Here is a 17653-nt window from a genome sequence, read left to right on the forward strand (position 1 = left end):
TGTATGATATGGTGACTGTGGGTGGAAAGGATAACGCTTTAGAGCCCGGAAACCATATTGCTACTTCGATGTCCAGTGTGCTTGACCTTTGACCTTTTGACCCCAAAATCAATAGGGAACATCTTCATCCCATGGGTACTCCATACGTATGATAAGGTGACTGTGGGTGGAAAGGATAACGCTTTAGAGCCCAGAAACCATATTGCTACTTCGATGTCCAGTTCGCTTGACCTTTGACATTTTGACCCCAAAATCGATAGAGAACATCTTCATCCCATGGGTAGTCCATATATATGATATGGTGACGGTAGGTGGAAAGGGTAATGCTTTAGAGCCCAGATACCATTGCGTCTACAGACGGACGGACGGACAGACAGACAACCCGATTCCAGTATACCCCCCCCCCCCCCCCCCCCCCCAACTTGTTGCAGGGGGTATAATTAACTGCAGAAATGTAAATAGAAGAAATAGAATATTTCAGGGCCAATAATCTTGGTTGATGCACTTACTGCCATTCCATTCCCACAACTATCGGTATCATTCCCCATGTGCATGCTGTGGTCTTGCATGCTCCCATCCATGTTACCATCCATGTTACCATGGTTGTGGTGGTCCATAGGCATTCCAGTAGTAGAGTGCATGTGATGGTGGTGGTGGTTCATTCCAGTGGAATTCATGTCCATTATTGAGGACTACAAAAGAAATAGTAAAATACTACATTACGCTGTCAGCAAATTCTAATTCACAACTTGCTAGAAAATTCAGTCTTTAAATAAAACAGTTTCAAAACTGGCAGTCTCCAAGATCAAACGGAGTGTACTGTAAAGTTATTTATTTTCAGGGGTGGGGGTTATTTCCTTGTTTTTGAGGTACGGGCTTGCCCACAATTTCAACTCCAATACAAAAAAAAACAAGAGGCCCATTGCTCTTCTGAGTCACCTTGACCAAACTGTTGTTCAGATGTTGTGATTTTTAATAGATTTTTTATAAATCTTCAATCTAATTAAAATTAGAAGTTAGATCCGCTCATATATTCACTACACAAACATCTAACATCCCATAGAGGGTCATGTCAGAGGTCAAATTTGCAACAGCCAATCAAATTTCCCCCTTCATATTGATAGGGTATTATTTCACAATTCCATGTATTGTTTACGCAAGGAAGAGAAAAAATGGCGGCACCCACGATCGTGACTTATTTACCGCGTGTTTTGTTTAAATTTTAAACTATGGGACATCGGGGGACCTTTCCATGTATACTTCAGCAAAGATGACATTTAAGTAACTGTTCTTGTTCATTTTCAAAGCCTCGAGATGAAATGTATTCAAAGCGGTTTTAATCGCTTCCATTTCTTCATCGGTCGCCATCTTTGATAAGTAACCAAATACAGTATATAATGAGGATTTTCATTGGATGCCAATGACATTCCACCTTTGTAGCGATTGGTTAATTTTTCATGCAAATTTGACCTCTGACGTGACCCTCTATGGGATGTTGTTAGATGTTTGTGTAGCGAGTATGTGAGCGGATCTAACCTCTAATTTTAATTAGATTGATAAATCTTAATTCCCATAAAAAAATTTAACCCCATATTGTGGCCCCAATAGATCCCAAGATAACAGAAAATGGATTCACATAACACAGAGATGCCTCAACACCAATAGGACTAACATAATCTTGATTCACATAACACAGAGATGCCTCGACACCAATAGGACTAACATAATCTCGATGTTCTGGCTTGGATTTTTCGAAAAAAATCTCATACTTAGTTTGAGTTTTCTCCTATTTGAGCAGTCAAAATTTGGGCAAAATCTCAGACATAAGTCCATGCTTTGACTTAGGGTAGCTCACTACGCTTATACTCTGTATGACACCATGTCAAAAGATGGTGATTTAAATGTTTTGTGAAATTATTTGTATCGATCGCTTTGTTTGTCTATCATCGTAGCGCAGTGGTTAAAGCATTGGGTTGGTGAACCGTAGATCCCGAGTTTAAATCGCCCAGAGTCTTTTCTTCATACATGTTGAAATAATTTTTTTGAAAATCATGTTTTTATCCAAATTTGTATATTTTTTGCCTTTTTGGCATATATACTTATTGTATATCATCATATCTTTTATAATTAAATCAATTCGTACTGATTTGAGAAACTATTTCTGGGTGTAGTGAGCTACCTTAAGTTCTTTTCAAGAAATCCAGATCTGGATAAGACCAAGGTCACAAGCCCAATCAAGGTCATAGATCATGGTATGATATGAAAGAACTTGACATAAGAAATCTATATACAAAACATGAAAGCTTAAACATATCTTAAATAGTGCATTCTAAACTGCTTTGATTTTTCACCTTAAAAAGATCAATACATATGTATCACAATTTAACAGACTTTGCCAAAAATATTAAATGTTCATTAATTGTTTCACATATATTGAAGTTGTCCCCTTAACTGATTATTTTACTGAGATAAATTGGAAGTTTAACACAGTGAATTCAGCTCTTTTTCATTATATTGAATATATTTCATGCCAAAATGTGTAAAAAGCTTATGTGTATATTTATTTATGGTGGGTAGTGTATATTGAACAGGTAAGATTTTTATCAAAAGTAGGTCGAACTTCCAGGTAAAGATCAAACACCAAAGCATAGCAAGGTCTTGCTATAAATAATCTACCTACAAAATTTGAAAGCTCTACCTTAAATAGTTTCGGAGGTAATTTGAATAGGTCAGGGATTTTATTAAAAAGTAAGTCAAACTCCAAGGTCAAAACATCAAACACCACTGTGTCACAAGGTCTTGCCATAAAGAAATTATACATAAAATATGAAAGTCCTGTCTAAAACAATTATGGATATACTTAATAGGTTATGTTTTCTTCAAAGTAGGTCAAACTGTACTTATAACTATAATAAAAAAATTCCAGAAATATAGGTCAAATGCAGCATGCGAATCATGAATGGTTGTGTGCATCGATACATACATTAGATGATAGATCCGATCGTATACTTGCGAGCAAATTTAAAATTTAATTTGATCAGATTGTCACACATGCATCATCCATGCAATCAAACACCATGTAGGATTGATATTTTTTTGGAAATTGCTTCACGTTTTGTTTTACACGTCATATTCCAGACATAAAGATGTCATTAGATGAAGGTGAAATACACCACAAATTTTGACCTATGCAAAGTGCTCAAGGTCAAAGCAAAAATGGTTCTATATTGTGCCAATGCCTGCCATGACACAACACCTTTATGCTTTTAAGGTCATACCCAGCAGACCTGCGACTTTCACTTCTAATATTGGGTGCTCTGCAAAGGAACAGTCTCTACCTACATCAATTGTCTTAAGGTTTGACACAGCCACCATGCAGGATTGATAATTAAACCTGGGACCTTATACGGTTGTCAAACAAGCATCCAAGGCTTCCATAACCGGTCCTAGTCAATGAAATGGACTATTTTAAAAATTTGAACCTGAACACAATTAAAAATTATAATTTTGATTGTCATCTAGAAAATATATATGTCTGATTCAGCATTCAAGTTCTGAATCACTAATAATCATGTGCATCCACGAATGCATCTCATTGAATAAGCAAATGCAAATACTTAGAATTTTAAAAAATCAGCAGTGAGCGAGTTGCATGTCATGAAATGGAGAGGTTAGCATTTCTGTTATTCATATAATTATCTCTAATCCGAGATTCCTCCGACTCTTACCCCGTTTTTATATCGTGAGATGTGTGACATCCCAATATGAAAGCGGGGGCAAGATCATTATACACCCAGTACATGTGAAGCTCCAAGACTTTACTGTAGTTACGTATCAAATGTATCATAGATACTTCAATGTGAATAGTTTTCTGGATATACGACTATTTAACATATCTTTTAAATTATCAAACATACAACAAAGTCTTGATACTGTAGAATCATTTTAATTTGTGGGGGCCAATGTTTGTGGGTAAGCGAATTTTTGCTGGTTCGACGGGAGGTAATTTCGTGGGTAAGCATCGATATAATGTCATTAGGAGAGATTATTTGGTTTACAAAAATGTTCGAGGACACGTAAATTCATTGGTAACACGAAATCCACGAACATCAATCCCCCAAAAACAATGATGACTCCACAGTATCACAAAATTTTTCTTCTCCTTCATTTAAAAGAGGATCGAATATGAAGAACTTTTGTCAATCTGCAGGAAATTCCCAACCAACCTGTGAAACATTTCTACGGATAAAAAAATAAATATTTATTTGGTATAAAAATACATACAAATATTACATAAACACCAAGGATAACCCATGAAAGCTCGAAATCTTATATTTTCAATGGGGTCCTTTTGATGCACGGATGTTCACGCTAGGGGGTCATTTATGTGGGAGGAAACCGGAGTATCCGGAGGAAACCCATGTGTCCGAGTGGGCGGCCGCAATACCCTCTCACATACATCCACTGCCGATCATGGGGATCAAACTCAGGTAGCAGTAATGAGAAGCGAGAGCGCTACCTCTGCACCACCCGGACACATTTTTCATTATACTACAAACATTTTCAAAATAGTGTGATGGAATAGAAATTGAAATGGTCAGAATATGAGATGAAGATTTACAACTTAATAAGCTACACATATCAAAACACACTTAGATAGCCATCTGTTTATAAAACAGCTCCCAAAAATAATTATTATGAAATTTGTGGTTAAACAAGATCAGCCTGGCCATCCCTGTAAGTAGGAGAGACTTAGTATGTGAAGTAGTCTTTTTCCTGTGCAGTTTGTATATACCTTTGTGTCTGTCCCACATGCACTGGTGCACTAACGTACAGAAAAGAAATGTGGTACAAACTGTAAACATGTTACAAAAGATTAGGGGCAAGGGTTCAGTCACGTCCGATGTATCGAAAGTTTTGAATAAAAATTCCCCTCTGTCACACTTGGTTTTCTACGAAATCTGTGATCACCGAATTTTTGGCTGTTTTTCATTATACCCTCTGGAGATTTCGGGGTATGCAGTATGTACAACTAACAAGAGACCTTCAGGACTTATCAGTCAACTGGGTATCAGTAAAAGTATCACTAGCCCCATGGGCCATGAAAAGAAATAATAAATTTCCTGTTCTGCATATATCTAAGCTAAATTCTACAGTGTACAAAGTGCATTTAGCTGTTATATACATGTAGTATCAATAAAATTAAAGAAATCTTTCAAATGATAATCACTATGACCATTTCGGCCTCACCAATATAGTACCAAAATCCCTACCCCTGGGGATCATGAAATGTATAATTTTAGTATTTAGTAAAGGGCTACCTGCTCCTGCTAAATATTCATTTACTTTCAATTTAGAGAAAGTAGCATTAGATTGATTGTATCTTGCTTAACGTCTCGCTCGAGAATTTTTCACTCATATGGATACGCCACCAAGACCGGTGAAGGGCTTCAAATTTAGGCCTATGCTCAGCCCTTACGGCCATTGAGCAGTGAGGGTTCTTTAGCGTGCCACACCTACTGTGACACGGGACATCCGTTTTTAAGGTCATCTCCGAGGACCCGTGACATTCACACCAGATGCCGAGCATTTGGCGATGGAACTGTCACTACCTATTTTAACGACTTAAGTCTGTCGCGGCCGGGATTTGAACCCCGGCGGTCCACAAGCGGGGCGAACGCTCTAACCTCTCGGTCACAGCGGCGGTAAAAGTAGCATTAAAGGAGATATTGCACATAAATACTACATGCAGTGTTCGACACCAACTTTTTCAATATAGTTAGTCCGCCAGACTAGTAGATTCTGTAATTTACTAGTCCTGCTTCCATGGTAATCCGGCTGCTGGAGGCAATCAACTGAGTCACAAAGCGACAAGAGGGGGTGGGGCAGTGTGGGATGGGGGGGGGGGGGGGGCTTTCCTCCTTATGGTGGTAGGGTTCCGGAAGCTTACCAAGGAAAATTTTCAAAATCTAGAAGCAAAATGTTGCAAAATGACCTTTTAATAAACTCATTTTAGCCTCTGATTTTACGAATTCATCTAATGAGCCACGATGTTTTGGTGTAGATTGTACACTTGAATTGCAGTGTACGTATGAGCTATATTTTTCTAACCACCACGATGGTGTAGAGGTTAAAGCATTCACCCCGCATGCAGAAGGCAAGGGTTCGAATCCCAGCCGCAACAGACCTAAGTCATTAAAACAGGTAGCAACAGTTCCATTGCCAACCGCTCAGCATCAGGGGTCAGGGGTGAATGTCACGGATCCTCGGAGATGACCTAATATGCATTATGAAAATACCTGAATCAAAATAAAAATGACTATTTTTGTATGGTGTTGATTTTTCATCTCAATTTGTATTGGTAATTATAAAATAAATAATGTTTTAATTTATGGATGTCACATGAAGATCAGTAGTGTCAGGGCACCTAAGTGACTCAATTAAGTGACCTTATCAATTTTATATCTAGGACACCCCCCCCCCCCCCCCCCCCCCCCCACAATCACCCACACACTGAGCCTGACATAGCCCTCATTCTGATCAGTTAACCAAACTGCTTGAATTCATTAACATTTAGATTCTCTGCACATAATCTTAAAAAAAAAGTTGGGGTTTTTTTTTTGGTTTATATTGTTAACATCAATAGATAAAAGAAAATATATTTAGCTAACATCAATAGATAAAAGAAAATGTATTTAATTAACACTATTATTCAATAGATAAAAGAAAATGTATTTTATATCAAGCATGCCCTTCTGCTGTAGTTGTACTGAAAAATTTAGTATATTGACACATACTGCACCAATAAAATTTTCACCCTCAAGTAATTGAATGCAGCAAATATGAAACATATACTTTAATTTCAAAAAGTTTTAGCAGACTTACAAGGAAAGAAGATTAAAATCCCAGTATCCAAATATCCTTGAGGACTCACTGGGCTGTATGGTTACACCAATTTAGTACCCTACCCAATAACAGCTGTCATCAGACAATCACCACAGGTATATTTTATGAAGGGAAAACCCTCTACTCAAATAGATGACACCGATAAAGGAACTGGCTTCTGACTAAAAATGAATTTGTGATCACAAGAAAGTCACAATTTTAGATTGGTATTCCCATCAGAAAACAAAACACTTAATTCATTCTTTAACACACCTGCAGAGTCACACCTGATGATAATTTATTATCTTATTTGTCTAGACCACTGGCAATTGTGAACATCCTCTTCTCATTTCACATAAAGCACCATAATTTTTATCCGTGACTGATCAATTAATAAAGAAAGTCCTACTTTCTGGTGAACAAATCAATCAATCATTAAAAAAAAGTTATAAATATTCAACATGTTCAATATATTACCAATCTGTACTTTGTACGGTATCTATGAACATTAGGATTCTACTTATTTAGAAGTTTTCATATAACTATACTACTAGTACTTACATATTCAGCCAATTAATAATTTCTAAGCAATTAAACATTTAAGACTCCCACTAATCCCAGGTTCCTCTTCCTTAATTCACAATGTGTGCATGCAACATCTTTTTAACAATGCCAGTGTTTAATTGTGTATATCCCTATAAGTTTGACCTGAAAGTTCACACACAAGCAAATCATTATCATTCAGTTATTATGTCTTCCTTGCTCTAGATGTTCACTTTATTGGCACACTTATAAACTTTGTATTTGTGCTTGAACAGCAGGTATATTAAATCATGAACATGTTAATATTAAGGATAACAGTTATGGACTTTATGCACGTTATGTGTCAGAGGTGAACTATCATGCAGAACAAATAAACTAAATTCACTTCAATCTGGTGATAAAAATTCAGCTTTGAATGCTTTTTTAAAGTCGGGAGGGAAAAGGGTCAACTTTCTCTAAATTTAAAACTATTTGGTAAGTTTAATTAACGCTGAATTGATGGATCAGATAAGTATGCATACACTTCACTGGTTTTTTATCTTGAACAGCCCAACAACTAAGACAACAGAGAAATGTCCGCTGGTGTTAGCAAAGCATGAAAACAATGTTACTTTGGCACGGCAGTTAAAGGGGTTAGTCTCAGACAAGGGAAATAACAACGAAAACATTTCCTGCTTAAATAAAACTTTACACAAATTGCATCAAAGTTTATGTCACAATCATTTAGATGAAACAGCAAACAGCAATTAAAGCAGCCCAGGACTTTAGATCAAACACCACCCAGCCAATGGTGATTCATATTTATTAACAATGAAAACTTCATTCAATCAATGATTAAGGATCTTCATTTTATATGCAGACATTTTTGAACATGACAGTTTTTAGAACATTAATTGTTTCTCAAAAAAGTAATAATAATAAAAAAAAAACTTTCACTACTTTGAAAAATAAAACTTCCTCCATAAAGAAATGCCCTGCAGCTACATCTTTGATAAAAATAAAAATTTCTAAACTTTATAAAATTCCTTTCTCTGATTTGTTAAGGGCCCAGAAGTTGTATTTCTTTTGCATGTGTTCTTCTTGGTAGTCTCTTGAAAGCCGAGGCTGACGACTCCTTGTGTTTTTATTTGTGGGAGCACATGTGGCGTCGAAGTCTGATGGCAGAAGCACAGATGCGGTTGCAGGAGGGGCAAGGAACATCGGTCCTTGGGGCAGAATTGGTGGCGGCGCTTGCGGGCAGCAGTGAGACGTTGGTAGCAGTCCTCTTTGAAACTGGCAAGTGTTCCTTTGGTTAAGTGTATGCCAGCCGGTTCTGTCTGAGGCAACATCCTCAAGCTGTCTGAGTGGAAGGTCGGCCAACTTGCATTTAGCTTTTGACATTGTTCTTGTATCATTTCTTTGGTTGACCCTGTTTGGGGCTGCCCATCGTCAGCTCATCACAGAACAGCTGTCTAGGAATCCTGGACCCATCCATGTGGATCAAGTGGTCAGTCCAGCGTAGTTGTGTCTGGAGCACCTTTGCCTCAATGCTTGTGGAGTTTGCCCCATCTAACTGCTTAATATGCCTGTGATAGGGTATCCACATCTCTCATCTGTACAACAGCAGGGAGAGCACAACTGTGTTGTACACTTTCAAGCGGATGTCTGTGCTGCAGCATTCTGGAGCGGATTCTTCCCATTGTCTGACTGGCTTTCTGAATTCGGACTTGTATAGGGAGCCATCGACAGAGATAGTGCTTCCTAGGGAATTGAAGGTGTCCATGTTCTTCAATTGAGGTCAATTCAATTTGTATGTCATTGTATATATATAAAATCATACTAGAGATTGTTTTCAAGAAAAACAAATGTCTCCCCAGATCCCCAAATTGGAAGTGCTCTAAATGAAACCTCCTCCCCTTAATATACTGCATGGTATGAAGGAGAGAGCATGAGCAGAAACAAATATTATGAACTCTGATAAGCCATATAGGAGAAGTGTTCACAAACAATTTTTCATCCTCCACCCCTCAGAGCCACTATAACTTTAAGGATAACAATTGGATCTTCCTGTCCCTACAATATGCACACCTGCAAATGGCAATGAAACATAGTACAAAGTTTCAAATCTATCAGAGAAGCCATATATGAGGAGACGTGTTCACAAGCTATTTTACATTCTCCACCCCTCTTAGATCCCCTATAACTTTTAGGAAAATAATTGGATCCTCCCGTCCTGACAATATGCACATCTACAAATGCCAATGAAGCATTGTACAAAGTTTCAAGTCTATCTGATAAGCCATATAGGAGGAGAAGCGTTCACAAGATTTTGTTACGGACAGAAAGTCAAACAACATGTCTCCCCCTAGAAGAGGGGAGATATAATTAGTGTCAAAAGAGATGGGATAATGACCCAACATGTAGTTCATACCAAGCCCAACATGGATTCATACACAGCCCAACATGGAGTTCATATAGACCCCAACATGGAGTTCTTACAGTGCCTAACATGGAGTTCATACAGAACCTAACATGGAGTTCATACAGACCCCAACATGGAGTTCTTACAGAGCCTAACATGGAGTTCATACACAGCCCAACATGGATTCATACAGACCCCAACATGGAGTTCATACACAGCCCAACATGGAGTTCATACAGACCCCAACATGGAGTTCATACAGACCACAACATGGACTTCTTACAGAGCCTATCATGGAGTTCATACAGAGCCTAACATGGAGTTCATACAGACCCCAACATGGAGTTCATACAAAGCCTAACATGGAGTTCATACAGAGCTCAACGGAGACCCAATGTGGAGTTCATGCAGATACACCATCCAAACCATGCCCTACCTAAAAGATCTGAATCACCTGTTGTTTTCAGCACAAATTTGGTTGAAATTCTTAATTCTTGGCTCTTGATAAAACTTTAAAAATGTGAAAAGTCAACAGAATAGTTGAAGTATACAAAAATAGGCAATGAGCACATCTCACATCAAAAAGCTCACCTGAATATTGGGCTATAGTGAGCTGTATAAATTAATCTCAATAGAAATGCATACCTGAGTCTCTTTACTTGATTGATTTGTGGGAGAGGACAGCGCTACCACACGAAGGCTGCTGTCGACGGTCTACGATAGAGGACAGTGCTACCACATGAAGGCTGACTGTATCTGACCCTTTCCCTTCCCCGAAGTGGATCACAATGTACAGCTGTATAATCATCCAATGGGGGTATTCAAAACTCCAGAACACAAGTGTGGGTTTCACAATGTGGACTCTGAGGGGTGGCGGACAATTTTTGTGCAATGGGGAAGTGAATCAGAGAAATGGACTACTTTATACAAATGTCTGTCTGTCAAGTGGTCTGTCTCATATGATTTCTGTCAATCCTTCTTTGTTTTATGATTAATTAAACTTGATGAATATGAGGATGTGACGACAGTTGAAAACACAGTGTATTATTGCCAAAGTCTGCACTCAGCAAAAGTATTTGTTCTACATATTTACATGACTCACAACAAAAATACACATCTGACCCCCCCCCCCCCCTAAAAAATAAAATAAAAAACCCAAAGAACTGATATGGTTCTACATTGTACATAAATAATATACTCATATCTATTTTTTTTCCCTCTTCATAATCAAGATTTAGTCTACATCTATAATTATGAATCCAACCTTACAAAGTTACTTCCCTTTGCAAAAACACACTTTCTGCAAGGCAAGAGACCGTTTTTATCTAGGATTTCAGACATCATTAAATACACAGAATATGAAATAATTCAGCTATAGTTATAAAAAGAAAACAAATGATGGTCAATGAAAGGGAAATAATGAGAGTTAGCAATATTAGTTGATTGTTTATACCATATATTGAGAAACCCCAGGTAAATCTCGCAGAGACTGATATAACATGTTCATTCCTACTCCAGGAGTGCCATCCATAGAAAATTAATTTAAAATCCAACAAAAAATAACCTATTGACAAGTTTTCTCACAAAATCAGATATGTGCATGTCTGTGACTAAAGCGAAAACAGGATATTACTTAGTATCGTTATTTTTGACAAAATCACAAATTCTGATAAAGATAACTGAATGATTATTGAAAGCTAGGGTATCCTTTGGAATCTATAGTTAGTTTGCCAAACATCAGAGAAAGTTTACAGGGCTACAAGATAATCAGCTTTTCACTGCATACTTTTCAGGGAAGGTAACTCTTCCATACTCACCATTTCCCCTGATGGCAGAATTTGGACAAATTTGTATTTGGGATATTCTATACTTATATTCTAAAAAGTATTAGGAAAATTCATTGACAATTTCTAGTCAGTTCCACTGTCCTGCTTAATCTTAAACTTTTGATTTCAAACTGATTGATTGATTGTTTAGATGTTTTTCACCACACTCAACGACTTTTCAGTTATCTGGTGGTGGTGCCCAGTTTTTATTGGTGGAAGAGAGAACCCAGATACAATGTACCTGGGAAGAGACCACCAACCTTCCGAAAGTAAACTGGGTAACTTTCTCACTTACCGGCGCAAGCGGGATTCAAACCCGCGCCAGCAGAGGTGAGAGGCCGTGTGATTTTGAGCGCGATGCTATAACCACTCGGCCACGGAGGTCCCTGATTTCAAACTGATAAAACAACACCTAGCTATCTTGAAAAAAGAAAACTTGTGTATAATTCTAGCTGTTTACACACAGTCAGAAATTTCTTTGTGAAAGTGTATGATATTTTATTTACTAGTAACCGTTTTCAGCTTTTTCTCTATAGTTTTGGTCATCTTCATAATCTAACGCAGTGGACAGATATGAATTAATTTTCTTCACTGCCATAATTTGTGTATGCAGAATGTTTTTATATGGCAAACCTTGGCCATTCAGAACACGTTCTGGACATATCAAAGAAAGACATATGTCTGAATTACATAAACAACTAGAACTGGGTCAATATAACCCAACACGCAGTTCTGTTTACTAGGAGTCAGGTATATGCCTTATTATGTAAGCCTATGATCATGTTTTTGTTTGTTTTGCACTGACATTTGGTAAGGATTTACGAACACTTGATCTAGCTAACGTGATGTAAATAATGTATCAATAACAAAACACTTTCCGCAGATATTCACAATTATCGCATCTTTAAAACAGTTATACATTTTGATCAGATCAATATCTTTAGCACTTCATTATTTGGGATTACATGTACTTTTCAAATAATTTTTGCATTTTTCATCTGTTTAGCTGGTGTGTTTCCACAGACTGAAACAAATATCTAAATAACTTGAAATTGAGAAGGACAATGTTGCTATTTTTAAATACATGAAATATGCCTGTTTTCCATTTTGAAAACAAATATGTTAATTCATTTTATAGAGTCATGCAAAAACAAAACATTATTTCTAAATATCTATAATTTCATAACTTTTTGTTGTATTTGTATGAATATCCAGGGACTTTAAAAGGAGCCAGTCACAGGGCCGCGGCTACACTCAATAGTGTACAAAATCTGCCAGTCTTGTGATGTTTATTTTTCACATGAATGAATTTACTATAAAAGTTTATTTCAATTGTAGAATGAATTTACTAATAAAGTTTATTTCAATTGTAGAATGAATTTACTAATAATTTAAAAGTTTATTTCAATTGTAGAATGAATTTACTGATAACATTTCATTCCTGTTGTAGAATGAATTATTGACTGTTAAGTTTGTTTCAAAAACAGCTTTTTAATTAGAAAAAAAGAAAGATCAGATTTCATTGAAAAGATAAAAAATTGATGATTGTGATTAGTTTTTAAAAACCATTTCATTTTCTATGAATTATATTATAAAAAACAAAACTGGCTGAATACTTTTGGCATTCATGACTTAATTGATCTGTTCAAGTGCATCCTAAATTTTAACCCATGGGGTTCACCTTGTACATTACAAGGTCACTGCTATGTCAGCTGAATGTCTAAACTAGTGACAGTCATTCCACAATATTCACACACACACAAGTTATATATCCTAGACAGGAATTAATTTCTACCTCAGTAACTACATACATCATCAGAAAAAGTTTCTTCTAAAACCGATGTCAATTCTCCAATAACAGATCTAACACTGGGTGCACTTGCACCGGTGGACAGGCTGATCTGAAATACACCTGCCTGATACTTGTAATAATCAGCTGTAATACAATCACCTGTTTTTATTTGCCTTCTGTCAGATGAACACATTCTATGAATCCAAGCTATATGCTTAATATTACTATACAATGAAATTGTATTTATTTATCAGTTCATCTTAAAAATCATTTAATAAAAAAAAGAGGGGTCTCTATAATCAATAAGCGGATATTGCAGAATTTTTTATGAGAGCTGATGACGATGGTGTAGATGTATAGTGCAGACTGCCCAGTAAGGACCCTGCTACACTAGGTTTGTTGCGGAGAGGCGACGATGGTGGTCTACCCTCGGATCCCCTGGAAACGGGGACAGGTCTTCTTGAAGATCTGGGGATGGTTAGGTCCTCCAGAAGGTGGTGGATGGGTCCATCTCCTCTTCCTAGAGCCGATCGCCCATGGATCCCCACAGTATAGTCGGGGGAAGGGCTTCTTGAAGATAGCTTGCTATTCTTATGAGAGGTGAAGTTATTTTGACAATTTCAAGGTCATTTGGATATAATATTTTAGCCAAAGAACAAGATTATTTGTAGAGTTTTCTTTTCATCCAAAAATCAAAAAAATAAAATTATTTTTATGCCCCTGAGATTGCCGGTAAAGGGCTGCAAAATTTCGGCCTATATGCTCGGCGCTTATGGCCATTGAGCAGGGAGGGATCTTTATTGTGCCACACCTGTTGTGACACGGGACCTCGGTTTTTGCGGTCTCATCCGAAGGACCGCCCCCATTTAGTCGCCTTCTACGACGCCATTGCAGTTTACAATTACTTGTAACTTTAAAAGGCAATCTGAAAATAAGCTACAAACTTACCATTGTTGAGTTCATGGTATGATTCATTATGAAGATTGCACGGGTAGTAATCAGCACAGCTTCCCAAAATTTAATGTTGTTTGGACAGCGAGAACTACAATGGAGGCTGTGAGGTAGCAGTAGTCGAGCGATCCGTGAGCTTTTCCTTCACTACTTTCGTTGTAAAGTTCTTCATGTGACTGCGCAGATTAATCCAGGATGTTTTATCTGTATTGATGATAAGTAATATCAAAAATCAACAGTTTACAGTATAATGTACTTTGAACATTTTCTCAATCATAAAATGTTTATAGAATGTTGTACGTGATTTAAGAGATATATTTTTTTTAAGTGATAGATGAACACTAAAGCATTTACCCGAGTCTATACGAGTATCAAGACCTTTAAAATACTCTGATTACATAAAAGTATGTCAAACAAGTTTAAACAATTTCAATAAAAGAATAACAACTTTAAAAAGCATGAAGATGAATCAGACACACTTTGACGTATCTCCTGCTGTCACATATACTTACCAGCTCTTTCTCCAGAGTATCAATGATGAATCGTGATTTTTTGTTTAATTAAGTGCATGTGCAATTCACAATTTTTGGTCTAAGATTCAACACAGTGCTAACATTTGCTTAACAAACCATGACTGCTCTTTTTGTAAATGATCATCTTAAAGTTAGCGTTCACTTTCACACTACACATGTCAAGACACTTCTTTACTGAATGATCAATAAACTATTATATATACATTTGTTTTGTCTGTCACTGAGCTAAGAATTCAAATAACTATGCTATAAAAAGCCAGTGGTTCTATGTCCACTGCTCAAGGAGGAATAATACATACATCATATTGGCTGACTTCCTTTTGAAAAATATGAATACCAGTACATGTAATAAATGTATATATTCCTTTTAAATCAAATTGCCTTGCTGGGTAGCTCAGTAGGTTAACATGTTGACTGCTGATCTGTAGATGACCTAGCTGGGTAGCTCATGCAGTCAGTTAACTTGTCGACTGTTGATCTGTAGATCATGTGTTTGAATCTAGCAGAGATTTTCATTTTTTTCCCCAGATTACTTTCTCCTAAAACTGCATTTTTGGACTAAATAAAGTAAATTTGAAACTTTTCAATTGCAAAATATCCTCCACTTTCCTCTGGTGTGTTATTTCTCCTTAAAGTTCCAATTTATCTTCATTAAAGGTGAATACAAACAAAGTAGCCTATACCTGTACTTAAAGGAATTAATATTAAGTTGGGAAAAAGTTACCTTAAAAATCAGTGAAGGTTCTTTTATCAAAGTAAATGTAGCTGTAAAATCTAATGAATCCCTTATTTTCTTCTTTTTTTTTTGTTGGCAAATCCCCAACTTTTAAGGCCCTGGCCTTAGTCCAAAATTGGTACAAGAGCCCTCACTGCATCCGGAAACCATGTACCATTCTATCCCATTGTTAATGGTTCGTGTCCTTAACTAGCCCTGTTTTGAAAATCTCAGTACACATATATTTTTTTACATATATTTTGTCATGAACTTTTTAAATTTATGAATTTTTGTTCCTATTTTACCGTCGCAGTGGCCAAGAGTTTAGAGCATTCGCCCTGCATAAGGAAGACTGGGGTTTGAATCCCGGCCGCAACATACCTAAGTCATTAAAACAGGTTGTGATAGTTCCATTGCCAAACGCTCAGCATCAGGTGTGAATGTCACAGGTCCTCGGAGATTACCTTAAAAATGGATGTCCCGTGTCACAGTAAGTGTGGCACGCTAAAGAACCCTCACTGCTCAATGACCATAAGCGCTGAGCATATGCCTAAATTTGAAACCCTTCACCGGTCTTGGTGACATCTCCATATGAGTGGAAAATTCTCGAGCGAGATGTTAAGCAAGATAGTCAATCAATCAATCAATCCTATGGAATAATTGATATTACAATCCTGATATAACCCACTGTTGTACGTAATATTTTCGACAACATGTTATTCCACTGAATTAAATACAGTAATTTAACTGTATTCCTCCATTTTATCGCTTGTTTTTTGCGGTCTCATCCAAAGGATCGCCCCATTTAGTTGCCTCTTACGACAAGCAAGGGGAACTGAGGAGTACTGAGGACCTATTCACCCAGATCCCCATGGAATTGTTCGGAAAGAACAAGGGACGTTATTGGCCAAAATTGGCCGCGCTTCAAAAACCGATCATATTTTGCAGGTAGAAAGGTGATAATTTTCTCGTGTCATTCATATATAACATGTACCATTTACTTGTTGCTGATATTGAGAAAATAACGTTACAATATTGCATTGTTAACTCTGACGCTATCTTCCGACGGTCGCTTTTTCGGAACGACGTCATCGACCTTATAGGATTTACAGTCCCCTGATTCTTCTAGAATATTTTTCTAAAAGTTACAATTTTAACTTTTTATATAAAAATACTCATTGAGATCAAAAACAATTGAAAACTGGCATGCTATGGAAAATACATAATTCATTTGCATGTAACTTTATCGTGGTCATAGACATTTTGCGGAAGAATCTTGTGTTAATTAGAGTGAGGAAAATAAAGCGTGTATTTGTCAAAAATTGTTCAGTAGAACGCAATAATATTTTCGAAGGTGCTGTTCGATGTCCTCCTATTCAAATGAAATATGAAAAATAAAATGGCTTTTGAATTTTCTTTTTCCTGGTTTTGTTTTTTGGTCATAAATATTAACACTTTGATTAAAAACGTCGATTGAGTCAGATAAAATTACTTGTTATGCCATGTACACCAAGGACTATATAACAGGTCTGCTTACATGTGTATGCAATATACATGTTACAGTACATACGAATAAAATATGCTGTGGGTATTTACAAAATGTATTGAATAAAGTGTGGTAAATGTACATATACTAAACGATACAAATTTATGTTGCATGAATGGGATATCATTTTCTTGGGTACAGTAAAACACATCAAGTAATATGCATGTAACTTCAGATGGTATATTTCATATAGCAAATTTATGCATTTAAAAACCTCACAAAAATGCGTCCAATGTATTTAAAAGCCTCACAAAAATGTGTCCGTGTTTATATCTTTACATTCCCCTAAATGGTCAACAAAGTAGTTCCAACTCTCTCTCTCCATATAGTGTTCATCTTTGATAAATGAAAATACATCAGTCAGTGGGCATGTCATTGCATGCACCGACATTCATTCCAAATCTAGAACGGACTCTGGGAAGTTGTTTGAGTACATGTATAGACAATGTGGTATATGTAAC

The 17653-nt window shown here is 36.7% G+C and overlaps 1 protein-coding gene across 18 annotated transcripts in view; it reads right to left on the reverse strand.

Moving 5' to 3' along the window:
• Positions 1 to 17653, reverse strand: part of LOC125679136 (high affinity copper uptake protein 1-like) — a 34166-nt gene that overhangs the window by 11831 nt on the left and 4682 nt on the right. For 8 of the 18 annotated variants that reach the window (XM_056155315.1, XM_056155309.1, XM_056155313.1 and 5 more), the window contains 2 exons: positions 14396 to 14602; positions 510 to 692 (listed from right to left, as the gene is read on the reverse strand). In XM_056155315.1, the coding sequence (XP_056011290.1) occupies positions 510 to 692; positions 14396 to 14422 (210 nt within the window). In that variant the 5' untranslated portion in view covers positions 14423 to 14602. The other 10 variants (XM_048918096.2, XM_048918101.2, XM_056155308.1 and 7 more) reach the window with 5 other exon arrangements.

The sequence above is a fragment of the Ostrea edulis genome, chromosome 2, assembly GCF_947568905.1.
Source record: "Ostrea edulis chromosome 2, xbOstEdul1.1, whole genome shotgun sequence".
Taxonomy (NCBI): Eukaryota; Metazoa; Mollusca; class Bivalvia; order Ostreida; family Ostreidae; genus Ostrea; species Ostrea edulis.